At 37.8% G+C, this 14,438-nt stretch overlaps 1 protein-coding gene across 1 annotated transcript in view; it reads left to right on the top strand.

Annotated features, from left to right (window-relative positions):
* Positions 1–5,488: 5,488 nt before the first annotated feature.
* The window catches only part of TWF1 (twinfilin actin binding protein 1), a 29,632-nt gene continuing 20,682 nt past the window's right edge, over positions 5,489–14,438 (top strand). The window contains exons 1-2 of the mRNA XM_027858968.1: positions 5,489–5,603; positions 7,543–7,620. Coding sequence (XP_027714769.1) covers positions 5,579–5,603; positions 7,543–7,620 — 103 coding nt within the window. The 5' untranslated portion in view covers positions 5,489–5,578. The remainder of the gene's footprint in view (positions 5,604–7,542; positions 7,621–14,438) is intronic.

Genomic DNA, 14,438 nt, shown 5'->3' with positions numbered 1-14,438 from the left:
CTGCACAATATAAGCTGAACCTTGGGACAGTGACTCTCCATCCGAGGAGCAAAGCCCAACTTTAATATAAAGCTAAAAGTTAAGAAATGAATCTGAAAAATGAGCAAAAACAACAAAAAACACCTGACCATATAAAGTTACTATGATGATAGTGAATACCCAAACACTAACCCAGAAGAAGACAACAAAGTCAAAACTGCTATATCCAAAGCCTCAAGGAAGAATGTGAATTGGTGTTAGGCCCAAAAAGAATTCCTGGAAGAACTCAAAAAGGAGTGTAAAAATCAAAGAGAAGTTGAAGAAAAATTAGGAAAAGAAATTACTACGATGCAAGAAAATCATGAAAAAAGATTCAACAGCTTGGTAAAGGAAGCATAAAAAATACTGAGGAAAAAAACACCTTAAAAAACAAAATAGGGGGCAGCTAGGTGATGCAGTGGATAAAGCTCCAGCCTTGGAGTCAGGAGGACCTGAGTTCAAATCCGGCCTCAAACACTTGACACTTATTATCTGTGTGACCCTGGGCAAGTCACTTAACCCCAATTGCCTCACCAAAAAAAAAAAAATTTAAAAAAAATAGGCCAAACGGTAGAAGAGGCACAAAAATCCAATGAAGAGAAGAATGCCTTAAAAAGCAGGATTGGCCAAACAGAAAAACATATACAAAAATTCATCAAAGAGAAAAACTCCTTAAAGAACAGAATTGGCCAAATGGGAAAACATACACAAAAATTCATTGAAGAAAAGAACTCCTTAAAATGTAGAATTGACTAAATGGAAAAGGAGATGCAAAAGCTCAATGAAGAAAATAATTCTTTAAAAATTAGAATTGAGCAAGTGGAAGCTAATTACTCCGTGAGACATCAAGAAGCAATAAAACAAAATCAAAAGAATGAAAAAATAGAAGAAAATGTGAAATATCTCATTGGAAAAATAAATGTCCTGGAACATAGATCCAGGAGAGGTAATTTAAGAATTATTGGGCTATCTGAAAGCCATGATCAAAAAAAACAAACAGTCTAGACATTATCCTTTAAGAAATTATGAAGAAAAACTTCCCTGATATTCTAGAACCAAAGGGTAAAATAGAAATCAAAAGAATCCACTGATCACCTACTGGAAGAGATCTTCAAATGAAAACTCCCAGGAATGTTATAGCCAGATTCCAGAGCCCTCAGGTCAAAGAGGAACATTGCAGTCAGAAAGAAACAATTCAAATATTGTGGAGCCACAGTCAAGCTAACACAAGATTTAGCAGCTACCACATTAAAAGATCAGAGGACTTGAAATATGATATTCTAGAGGGCAAAGGAGATAAGATATACAACCAAAAATCCAGAAAAACTGAATATAATTCTTCAGGGGAAACAAATGGACATTCAATGAAACAGAAGATTCAAGCATTCCTGATGAAAAGACCAGAGCAGAATAGAAAACTTGACTTTCAAATACATAACTCAAGAGAAGCATAAAAAGGAAAGAGAAATCATAAGGGATTCAATAAGGTTAAACTGTTTACATTCCTACCTTGGAAGATGATACTTTTAACCCCTAAGAACTTTCTCATTATTAGGGTGGTTAGAAGGAGCATACATAGGCAGAGGGCATGGATGTGAGTTGAGTATGATAGGATGATATCTAAAAAAATAAAACTAAGGGGTGAGAAAAGAGAATGCACTGGGAGAAGGGGGAACAGAGAGGTAGAATGAAGTAAATTATCTCACATAAAACAGGTACAAAAGAGATTTTACAATGGAAGGGAACACGGGGGAAATGGAGGACGGGAGAGTGTGAACCTTACTCTCACTGCAATTGGCTCAAAGAGAATAACATACACACTCAGTTGGGTATATAAATCTATCTCACGCTACAGTAAAGATAAGTGAAATAGGGAGCTGATAGAAGTGCAAACTTGTTCCTCATAATGAAACTAATTAATTAAACAGCTACCTGATTACTGGCACTTTGTCTCTGATCTACTGTTTAGTTATTCTCAAGTTAGAGATTGGCTCAGTAAAATCCTGTTAACAGAAGAGAGGGCAGATTGGGGGAGGCCATTGTCAGAAGCAAAACATTTTTGAGGATTGTCAGAGTGAAAGGAGAGAGCGTGATAAACAGAGGGGGAAATAGGATGGAGGGAAATGCACAATTAGTAATCAAAACTGTGAAAAATAAAATTTACAGCAAGTATCTCTGATAAAAGCCTCATTTCTCAAATATGTAGAGAACTGAGTCAAATTTATAAAAATAAGAGCAACTCTCCAATTGATAAATGGTCAAAGGACATGAACAGGCAGTTTTCAGACAAAGTAATCAAAGTTATCTATAGTCATACGAAAAAATGCTCTAAATCACTACTAATTAGAGAAACACAAATTAAAAACAACTCTGAGGTACCACCCTATACCTATCAGATTGGCTAATATGACAGAAAAGGAAAATGACAAATGTTAGAGGGGATGTGGGGAAACAGCGACACTAATACACATTTGGTGGAGTTGTGACTGATTCAACCATTCTGGAGAGCAGTTTGGAACTATTCTCAAAAGGCTATAAAATAATGCATACCCTTTAACCCAGCAATACAACTGCTAGGTCTGTATCCCAAAGAAATAGCAAATGAAAAGGAAAAGGACATATATGTACAAAAATATTTATAGCAGCTCTTTTTGTGGTGGCAAAGAATTGGAAATTGAGGGGATGCCCATCAATTGAGGAACGGCTGACCAAGTTGTGATATTTCATTGTAATCAAATACTATGGTGCTATAAGAACTGACAAGTACCATGATTTAAGAAAAACTTAGGAAGACTCACATGAATTGATACAAAGTTAAGTGAGCAGAACCAGGAGAACATTGTACACAATAACACCAACGCTGTTTGATGATCAGCTGCAAATGATTTAGCTATTCTCAGCAATACAATGATCTAAGACAACTCCTACAAACTTATGATGAAAAATGGTCTCCAGCTCCAGAGAAAGAACTGGGGTCAATGCAGATTGAAGCATCCTTTTCAAAACTTTTTTTTTTTTTGGTGAGGCAATTGGGGTTAAGTGACTCGCCCAGAGTCATACAGCTAGGAAGTATTAGGTTGGATTTGAACTCAAGTCGTCCTGACTCCAGGGCTGGTGCTCTTATCCACTGTGCCACCTAGCTGCACCCAAATTTTTTTTTTAAAATTTGTGTTTTCTTTCACAACATGACTAATATGAAAATATGTTTTGCATGACTATGTACATATAACCTATGTTAAATTAAATTGCTTGCCTTCTCAGTGAGGGGGCAGGGAAGAGAGGGGGCAAGTGAATTTGGAACTCAAAGTTTTACAAAACGAACATTAAAAATTGTTTTTCCCCATGTAATTGGGGAAAAAATAAAATATTAATTTTTTAGAAAGAAAAAAATAAAAAAGAGAAGAAAAAAAGAAGACAACTGACCCAGTCCCTTGTTTGAGCTGCCAGATAGTGTTCCTGGAGGTTTGAATGTTAAAATACCTACAGAGTCAAGGCTGGGAAACAAACCACAGCTCCTGTTTTGGAGGTACCCTTTTGGAGGTATCCAACTGGCAGCTATCCTTATCTTCCCCCTTCTGTTATTTGCTTTCAGGTGTATATAATTTATCTTCCCCCTCCTAATTTCTTTTAAATTTCATTTTTCTATGCTGCTCATGTATTCATATAATACTGCTGAAGCTGATGCTTTTTCTTGACTCTATACAGATGAATCTGTGCTCTGAACATAATAAAACACCGCAAATAACTATCTCTACGTTGTTAATTTGGTGATTGACATCAATACTTCATCAGTGGACCCTCAGATAATTTTTATCTCACTGATACCTATGCTGAAATGAGAGCTCCCATTTTGGATTACTTTCCCAGCTAAGCCACATTATTCAAAAGAGTATTATTTTCTATATGTTTACAATGTCTTTCTTGCCACTCTCATTTATATCTCCTTTAGGTTCAGCTGTTTGGATAACTTTTATAACTGGTTCTGATGGGGTGCTTGTACTCGGACCTCAATTCCAACTCCATATTTCACCCTAGCCTCAAAGCACTGTCCCTGAAGTTTCCCTCCAGACCAAGGACCCTATCTCTGGAAGTGACTCATGAGTGGGCCCAGTGAGGCAAACTATCTCTCCCTATTATAAGAACAAGCTGACCTCTGTAGAATTTCCCTTGTATGAACAGGACTATCTTGTACCAGCAGAACTGTCAAATACTGATGCCCACAGTTCCATATACAATCCAGAGGTCAAGCTATAGACGTCAACTCCCAAAACTATCTTCTTACAGAAATAACAGACCAAAAACACACCCCTTAGGAAATCCCCCTGCCGAGGTTTCCAGTAGTGAATGACAGAGTTGTATGTTATCACCTAATTAGCATAGTTATCACATAATTCACTACTTTTCCTATATAAGCTTTAGCATTATTCTTGTTAGGTTGCAAGTTCCCTAGGGTGCTCTGCCCACCATGGCAGAATTCCTTAAGGACCTCTGCCCGCTGCATAGTGTAACAATAAATCTTTGCCACCTTGACTCAAAAAATGCGTGAGTGTGTGAATTCATTCCAGACAACCCCGTCCTATACTCCAGTACTTGAAGGGTCTCGAAACCTCTCAGACTTCAACAGTTCTACCCCCAAAAACCTATTAAAGTACTTAAAATTCCTATAGTTAAATGCTTCAACAACAACAAACATTTGTTAAAAACTGCTAGACACTAGTGACAAGACAAAATTGAAACAGTCTCTACCACTGATCTTACGGACAACTTGGGGGTTGAGGTAGAAAGCAGATTGTAATGTGTATGCCACTAAGTATGATACAATGAAAATTGAATTCAAACGCTCATTATTCCTCTCCTAACCTACAGCATAATGCTCTATGGAAGGCTTGTCCTGCACCCTGTGAACATAGGTCCGTGATTTAGGAATCACCTACCACGCTGGCACTTTGCTTTCTGGGGTTCCCTATCCTTTGACTGGCTGCATATCACAGCTCCAACAACCTAACCATGAAGAAAGCTACCTCTCCCCTCATCTTCAAACTTAAAGGCTGGGGTGTGTGTCTTTCTGCTTCAATTGGCCTTCTCAGTCTGAAGTGTAGGCAATGATACTCACTGGATGTGGAATGTGAGCTACTGACCTTGGAGCCAAGTGAGAGTTTGCATTAACCTGCCTGTCAGCGAAGCTTTTGAGAAGCTAGGGTACCTGGGGCTCAGTCCCAAAGAGAGCTGCTTGGCGCTTGGAGATTAGGACGATGTCCTATAGGAACTAAGCTAAACTGTTTATATACTTGTTATGATACCACTGAAGTAAAAATTTCTTGGTTAAAGCTAATGTATTAGCAACTAAAAAGGTCTGGGGCCCTCCCACTGCCCAGCAGGGGCCACACTGCGCAGGCCTGGGCTGGGCCGCCTGGCCAATCTGCCCGCGCGGGGCGGGGGCGCGTTCTGGTGACGCACCAGGCCCAGGCAGGAGCGGCTACTTCCTGGAGCCGCCAGCCGAGGCCGCTAGTTATCCCCAGTCTGCACCGGAGGGTGGTCGCCGGGTGCTGACCTCGCTACTATGTCCCATCAGACCGGCATCCAAGGTAAAGACACAGTATGGGGAGGAAAGGAAAGGGGGGGTCCTTGGGCTCTGGAACTTCTCCAGCCGCAAAGATCAGCAACGGACAAGGTGGGTGGCCGGGTCCTTCAGGAAGCCAGGCCTTTTTCCTCCCTCACCTCCCCTCCCATGCCCTGGCCCAGCCCTGACCTCTGGGTCTGGGGGCCGGAGGCTGAGCTGTTGTTAATCTTTCGGGCCACCCCCATGTATAGTGGAATAAATCCTCAGAGACACTGCCAAGGCCGGTTCCAAAGCAGTTCATTCATTTTGGGGCTTTTATGCTTCAGAAACCAAATAAAAGTGTCTGGACCTTCCTTGTCAACGGAAAGAGTATTTCCAGAGCTTCTGTACTCATTCCCTTCCTTCTACAGTTAATAAATTATGATGATTCGTTGTTCCCTCAGCACTTGGACTCCTCATCTCCTTAGTTTTCCTGGACAAACTAAGTCTGCCCTGTGAACTTGTGTTTCTTTCTCCGTAATGGCAGCTGAGTGTATGTAATCCTGTCTCACCTCCTGTAGTTCCTGGTTTGAATAACAGGTAGGCTGGAAGCACTCACCTGAGCTGAATAAAATTCTGAACTGCGACAGTAACTTCTTTTATAAATTAAACGTGCAAACCAAAATTTGCCAAGCTACAAGGAAACAAATTATCTTTTTAATTGAAGTTGCTTTCTGTTGTCCCCTCTTTAACACCCAGTGTATAAAGATTTAGAAAGTTGTGTCCATTGATTTCCACCCTCACTTTTGCGTGATTCCTCAGATAAGCAATAACACCCAAAGCTAAACCTGTGAAATTTTTTTAACTGCTTTTTTTGCTGTTTAAAATTTTATTAACTTTAATACTCCATATTTGTACATAGCTCAAGTGATTCGTATAGTAGTGCTGGTAATTACTAGGTATATAAAAAAAATTTAGGCCAATTGCAGTAGTGTATTTTAGAATTTTGAGATATATCAAATCTGGTAAAGGTAATATATAAATATCAAGAGTTTAAAGTGTTTCTTTGGTTAACATTTCATAGTGGTTGATTTAGAGATAAAAGGATCTCCATCTCTGATTTTACAGATGAGGAGACTGAGGTCCAGAGAGGTTAAATATCTTGCACTTGGTCTGTATTTGAACCCATGTTCTCTGAATTCCAACACCAGTGTTCTGCTACACACTATCTTAATTTTGTTGAATCCATTTTTAATTTAGGTAAGACAGTGTGCTTACTGTTGTTCTTATGGAGGAAAAACTTAATACTAATATTTAGTAACTAATGCTAGTATCTTTCTATCTTTAATGCAAAACCTGTATAGTGCAAATATTATTATTATATCTGTTTTATAGATAAGGAAACTTTCTGAGATTAAATGACTTACTCTAAGTCACATTAGGTAAGTTTGCAGGGACACAAGAGAGGACTCAAACCTCGGTTTTCTAATTTATTTCATGTTCTTTCCAAAATGAAAATCACATCAAAAATTTTTTTTAGTTCTTTGTGTATCAGAAAATTGTCAATACACCAAAGACATTATCAGGTTTGTTTTTTTTTTTTAACCAAATACTTCAGCCTAACTCATCAAAATCAGCAAACCAATAACTTAATGGTTTCTCCTTTGTTTCTTTTTGGTCATTTCAATGTATGTATGGTATGGTAACTTCTGCTACATCATTTCAAAGAATAAGACAGATTAGTATTATTTGAAACTTGAATTCCTTTCCTGTACTTTTTTATAAAACTAAACATAGCATTACTGATTTGAGTTCATTTTTTTATTAATCCTTGGTATCATGATTAAAGTGAAATATAAACTGCTAAACACAATGTCTTTTCTGAAATAGTTTAATATTTTACCTTATTTAAATTTAAAAGTAAAAATTAAGATTAATATGTGGTATGCAAAGCATACTAACTTTTTCCATTTTTTTTCTTTCAGCAAGTGAAGAAGTTAGAGATATCTTTGCCAGGGCGAGGAACGGAAAATACAGGCTCCTAAAGATTTCAATTGAGGATGGTTAGTTTAAATTTTTTTTTTAACATTGTTTAGTAAGAGGTAGAACTCTTGGGGGGGGGCTTTCATGTTTGTGATTTGAGATATTTGTGTAAAATTAAGAAATTTTGCAGTTTTTATTTGTATCTTTTCAAGGTTAAAAATAACTTAGTTCCTGCAGATTCTGGACAAGTGCTATCTATGAGTAACTTACTTTTTGATCTTTTGATCCTGGTATTTTTATTTTTCCTACATGCTATAGCTACCTATTACTGAAAGAGGAACATGGCTCAAAATCTATATAATTTTTTTTCTTCTTTGTATTTATGCTTCTATATTTTGCCACACCCATTTTTTACTTCTATGTTCCTATATCAGGAGTTGAAATGGGTAAACAGATCATAAATTTAAAATTGGAAGAGAACGCAGAGGCTTTCTAGAGTAGATTTTGAAGTTGTGGGTTTTTTCCCATTGAAGCATTTATAGTAATTCCTACTGAGTGATCAAATTACGGAGATCATATAATTCATTCTTAATTATTTTTGACCATTTTAGGCACTGAGCAGAATAGAAAATAGGCACAATCCCTGGCTTCTGCCTACCTATGAAAGATATGTATTTCCCAAATGCAGACAGTCAGGTACAAAAATAGTAACAGCTAACATTTATGTATTTGCTTACTATGTGCCAGGAGGGGCAGCTAGGTGGTGCAGTGGATAGAGCACTGGGCTTGGAGTATGGAAGACTTGGATTCAAATTCGGCCTCCGACACTTACTAGTTATGTGGCTCTTGGCAAATCACTTACCCCCCCCCCATTTGCCTCAGTTTCCTTATCTGTAAAATGAGCTGGAGAAGGAAATGGCAAACCACTCCAATGTCTTTTCCAAGAAAATTCCAAATAGTTTGACATGACTGAACTACAACAATATGCCAAGAAGTTAAATGACATATTCAGGGTCACAGAGCTAGGAAGTGTCTGAGGCTGAAAAATAACTTGAGGGTATGACAGACTTTAGTGAAAGTTTTTCGTGATTTGGCATGAAGAGATTGAAGTTTTTATATATGATGGAGAAAATTGTTGAAGCACTCTACCACAGGAGAAGATCCAGGGTACATGAGATTATCATGTTCCAGGATTTTTAGCTATTGAAGGAAAAAAATGACACTCTGAATTTTAGGCACAAAGCTTCCAGAAATAAGTTTTTATATAATTTAACAATATTCCTAAGTTAAAGGCATTTCTAGTCTAGAGTGAAAAGTGTCTGAACTGGCATAGGCCACCCATGTGCTCTGACATTTCTCTACCTCAAGATGATTTGATGTAATATTAATTGGAATCTAGAACAAGGACAAGATTATAATATCCTAAAATACATTTTGGGTTAACAATCCAGAACAATAGTCAGTACTTGATTCCTTCCTCCCTTTAAGGATTGAAAAGGGTCTTCTCTCTGTGATTAATATCATAATTCTTTCTGAATGGACAAATGCATTGGAAGGATATTGTACTTAGATGGATCAGTACCCAATCACTTCAGGAGGTGGGGGAAGGCAGTATTCTTACAAAAGAGCAGATACTCCTTGTTTGATAGTTGGGTTTCCACTCAATCCATTTTCTTAAGAAAAAAGTGCCTTTTGTCTTCAACCCACCTTTAGGGAGGGAGTCTGGAAGGGGTATTTAATCTAAATATGAGAGAAATATTATTTATTTTTTTAATTTATCTATTATTTTGTTTTTCCCCCCTTACATGTACAAACAACCTTTTTTTATCGTATTAAACATATTTCCACATTAGTCATGTTGTGAAAGAAGAATCAGAACAAAAGGGAAAAACCACGAGGAAGAAAAAGCAAAAAGTAACAACAAAAAAAAGAGAAAATATGTCTCGATCTGCATCCAGACTCCATAGTTCCTTCTCTGGATGCGGATAGCATTTTCCATCATGAGTCTTTTGGAGTTGTCTTAGATCATTGCATTGCTCAGAAGAGCTAAGTCTAACAAAGTTGGTCATTGCACTGTGTACAGTGTTCTCCTGATTCTGCTCACTTCACTCAGCATCAGTTTATGCAAGTCTTTCCAGGTTTTTCTAAAGTCTGCCTGCTCACCATTTTTTATGGAACAATAGTATTCCATTACATTCATATACTACAACTTGTTCATCCATTCCCCAATTGATGGCCATCCCCTCAATTTCCAATTCTTTGCCACCACAAAAAGAGCTGCTATAAATATTTTTGTACATGTGGGTCCTTTTCCCTTCTTTATCATCTTTTTGGGATACAGACCTAGAAGTGCTATTGCTGGGTCAAAGGGTATGCACATTTTTATAGCCCTTTGGGCATAGTTCCAAATTGCTCACCAGAATGGTTGGATCAGTTCACAACTCTACCAGCAACGTATTAGTGTTCCAGTTTTCCCACATCTTCTCCAACATTTATCATTTTCCTGTTTTTTCATGTAAGCCAATCTGATAGGTGTGAGGTGGTATCACAGAGTTGTTTTAATTTGCGTTTCTCTAATCACTAGAAAAACAATTTTGAACATTTGTTTTTAAAACTTTGAATACTATATTCTCTCCCTTCCTCCCTCCGTACTCCCCCCCCATTGAGAAGGCAAGCAGTTTGATATAGGTTATACATGTGCAGTCATGCAAAACATTTCCATATTAATCATGTTGTGAAAGAAGACAAAAAAAGAAAACCTCAAGAAAAATAAAGTTAAAAAAAAAAGCATGTTTCTATATTCAGACACCATCAGTTCTTTCTCTGGAGATGTATAACATTTTTTCTCCTAAGGCCTTTATAGTTGTCTTTGATCATTGTATTACTGAGAATAGCTAAGTCATTCACAGCTGATTATGTTACAATATTGCTGTTACTTTGTACCTAGTACATTTCACTTTCCATCAGCTCATATAAGTCTTTCCAGGTTTTTCTGAGAGCATCCTGCTTATCATTTCTTAGAGCACAATAGTATTCCATTGTAATCACATACCACAGTTTGTTTAGCCATTCCTCGGTTGACGTGCATCCCCTCAGTTTCCAGTTCTATGCCACTGGAAAAGAGCTGCTATAAATATTTTTGTACATTCCTTTTTGTTTTTTATCTCTTTTGGTGTTCAGACCTAGTACTGGTATTGCTAGGTCAAAGGGTATGCATGGTTTTATCACCCTTTTATAGTCCTCTCCAGAATGGTTGAATCAGTTCACAACTCCTCCGACAGTACATTAATGTCTCGTTTTTCCTACATCTCCTCCAACATTTGTCATTTTCCTTTTTAGCTAATCTAATAGTTATGTGGTAGTACCTCAGAATTGTTTTAATTTGCATTTCTCCAATCAATAGTGAGTTATTTTTTCATATAGCTATAGATAGCTTTGATCATTTTATCAGAAAACTGTTCCTACCTTCTAATCATTTATCTCTTAGGAAATGGCTCTTATTTTTACAAATTTGACTTGGTTTTCTATATGTTTGAGAAATGGGGCCTTTATCAGAGAAAATTGTTTTCAAGTTTTTTTCCACAGTTACTGTTGCTAATTGTATTTCCCTTCATCCTATTTCCTCCCATTTATTCTGTTCTCTGTCTCTCCCTCTCCTTTCACCCTGTCCCTCCTTAAATGCTTTGCTTCTGACAGCCCACTCCCCCAATCTGCCCTCCCTTCTATCACTCTCTCCCCTTCTCTTATCCCCTTTCCCCCCTACTTTCCTGAAGGGTAAAATAAATCTATTTTATTGAGTGTGTATGTTATTCTCTTTTTAAGGCAGTTCTGGTGAGAGTATGGTTCACTCATTCCCCCTCACCCGCCCCCCCTTCCCCTCCACTGTAAAAGCTTTTTCTTGCCTCTTTTTTTGTAAGATAATTACTCCATTCTACCTCTGCCTTTCTCCCAGTACATTCTTCTCTCACCCCTTAATTTTATTTCTTTAGATATCATCCCTTCATATTCAATTCATACCTGTGCCCTCTGCCTTCTTCTTCTAACTGCCCTAATAATGAGAAAGTTCTTAGGAGTTACAAATATCATCTTCTCATGTAGGAATATAAACAGTTTAACCTCATTAAGTCCTTTAAGATTGATTTCTCTGTCCTGTTTATCATTTTATGCTTCTCTTGAGTCTTGTATTTGAAAGTCAGATTTTCAATTCAGCTCTGGTTTTTTCATCAAGAATGCTTGAAAGTCCTTTATTTCATTGAATGTCTATTTTTTTCCCCTGAAGAATTATACTCAGTTTCGCTGGATAGGTGATTCTTGGTTGTAATCCTAGCTCCACTGCCCTTCTGAATATCATATTCCAAGTCCTCTGATCCTTTAATGTAGAAGCTACTAAATCTTGTGTTATCCTGACTGTGGCTCCAGAATACTTGAACTGTTTCTTTCTGGCTGCTTGCAATATTTTCTCCTTGACCTGGGAGCTCTGAAATTTGGCTATAATATTCCTGGGAGTTTTCATTTGGGAATCTCATAAAGTAATTTACTTCCATTTGCTGAATTGTAATGTGAGCTTTTTTAATCTCCTTTTCCTTTTGGACAATTCTGCTTTTTAAGGAGTTTTTTCCTTCTGTAAATTTTTGTGCCTTTTTCTGTTTGGACGATTCTACTTTTTAAGGAATTCTTCTCTCCTCACTAGATTTTTGTACCTCTTTTACCTAGTCAATTTTTTAAGGTGTTATTTTCTTCACTATTTTTTTGTGTCTCCTTTACCAAGCTGTTGACTCTTTTTTCATTATTTTCTTGCATTGCTTTAATTTCTTTTCCCAATTTTCCCTCTATCTCTCTTACTTGATTTTCAATATCCTTTTTGAGCCCTTCCATGGCTTGAGACCAATTCCTAGTTTTCTTGGAGGCTTTGGATGTAGGAACTTTGACTTTATCTTCTGAATGTATGTTTTGATCTTCCTTGTCACTATAGTAACTCTTTATGGTCAGAATTTTTTTTTTCTTCTTTGCTCATTTTCCCAGCTTGTTACTTGACTTTCAACTCTGTGAAAGTAGAACTCCACTTCCAAGGTAGGGTGCGCTGTCCCAAGCTTCAGGGATTTTGTGCAGTTGTTTTTTCAGAGATAATTCTAGGGACCTGTAAGTTTTCCATTCATCCAAGGTGGTATGATCTGAGGATAGGTATTTACTACTGTCCTCTCCTGTGCTCTAGTCTATGAGTAGCCACTAGCATTCTTTTCTGCTCTGGAACTGTGAGGAGAGACCCCACTCCATTGTGGCCATAAGCTCTTGTGTATTGATGCTCCTTCTCACCCTGGGACAGCTACCCAGGACTGCAACTCAGATCCGAATATGGGCAAAGCAACGGAATCCTGCCTTGATGCTGGCAAATCAGCTGTCCAACCCCCTTACTTAGTTTATCAGTTATTTGACCCCCTTACCATCTGTGGACTGCAAAGTCTAGAAACCACCACTGCTGCCACTGATTCAATTGCCCCAGTGCCTACTCCTGGTTTGCCGGGGCCAGGGCTCTGCTGGCACGGCCTACACTGGACTGTGCTTCACTTCTGCTCACTTGCAACAGACCTTTCCTGCTGACCTTCTACCCCCATCCTCTTGTGGGTTCTGCTGCTCCAGAAATTGTCTGGCACTATTTAAAGGTGTTCAGAAGGGTTTGGGGAGACCTCAGGCGAGTCACAGCCTTTTTTCTGCCATCTTGGCTCTGCCCTCAAAATATTATTTCTGTATAGAGAAATGGAAAGGGGGGTTTGGAGTTATTGTTGTGTTGTTGTTTTTAAAATATGATTCTACATAACATTACTAGGATAATTTTGATATTAAACATTTTTAAAATGGGCTTTTACAATGGTGGGAAATTTAGCACTGTGCTATTTCCCAAATGCAGGTCACTCTGATTTCTTCCTTCTTTGTGCCTAGCTCATTGTCCATCTTTTTTAAATGGCATCATATTTATGATGTTTTGCTTTATTGTGTCAAATAAGCACAGAAAGACCTTGTATTTTCCATATCTTTCAGTCTGTTATGTGAAGGTAAAGACAAAATTCACTATGGAATCACTTGCTAAAGCTTTCTTATTTCCTCTTAATATCTAATTGGAAATTCCCTTGACATACATGATAATGGTTCTCATAAAAGTTTTACATGTGAGAAACACAGCATATTGGTTGTTAGTTTTTTTTCTCTTGGTTGCCAAGTTCTTTCCCTACCCACCCTCCCTTTGGCATCTTTCTTTCCTTCAGATATCTTGTGAATCTATCCCTCAGGGCTCTACAATGTAGTGGTCCTGGCACAGATTTCCTCTATATACACTTGGTCTGATCCAGCATCTTTGTTTTCCTCTGTGTCCTTTCTACCTAATGTCTAAATGTTATGGCTCTGTTGCATTTAGTGTATCATGAAAACATTTTCAGATCTTTTCCATGCTTCTTCTGTTTGTTCATATATTTTTTAATCTTTAAATGCCCTCTGCTCTCATACTACAAGATGTTTCCTTTGCATGTATTAAAATAATTCAGGATCCGTTGAAGGATATAACAGAGATAAATCTTGTTCAACACCAGGAGTAGACTGATTATAAACATCATTGTTCATCCTTCATTTTGAAGAGGACCAATGATATCCAGAGTGATGTCTTGACTCATGCATGAATCGGATTTAAGTGAGGCAGAGTTGCACAAAGTTGTCAGCCTCTCTCTGTCAGAGGCATTGAAGTCCAGTGGCAAGATAAAAGTCAAGATGACTGGCAATGGCCTGGAATATAATTGATGGATGACCTTGGCATCTTTGTTGTGTGACCAAACTTTAAGTGTTCTACAAATGCCTCCTTCCGCTGTCTTAATGGCCATTGGAACAGAGTGCTCTCATCTGCCCATTCTAC

The sequence above is a fragment of the Vombatus ursinus genome, unplaced genomic scaffold, assembly GCF_900497805.2.
Source record: "Vombatus ursinus unplaced genomic scaffold, bare-nosed wombat genome assembly UNPS02013950.1, whole genome shotgun sequence".
In the NCBI taxonomy this organism is placed as follows: Eukaryota; Metazoa; Chordata; class Mammalia; order Diprotodontia; family Vombatidae; genus Vombatus; species Vombatus ursinus.
This window is presented reverse-complemented; position numbering and strand designations above follow the sequence as displayed.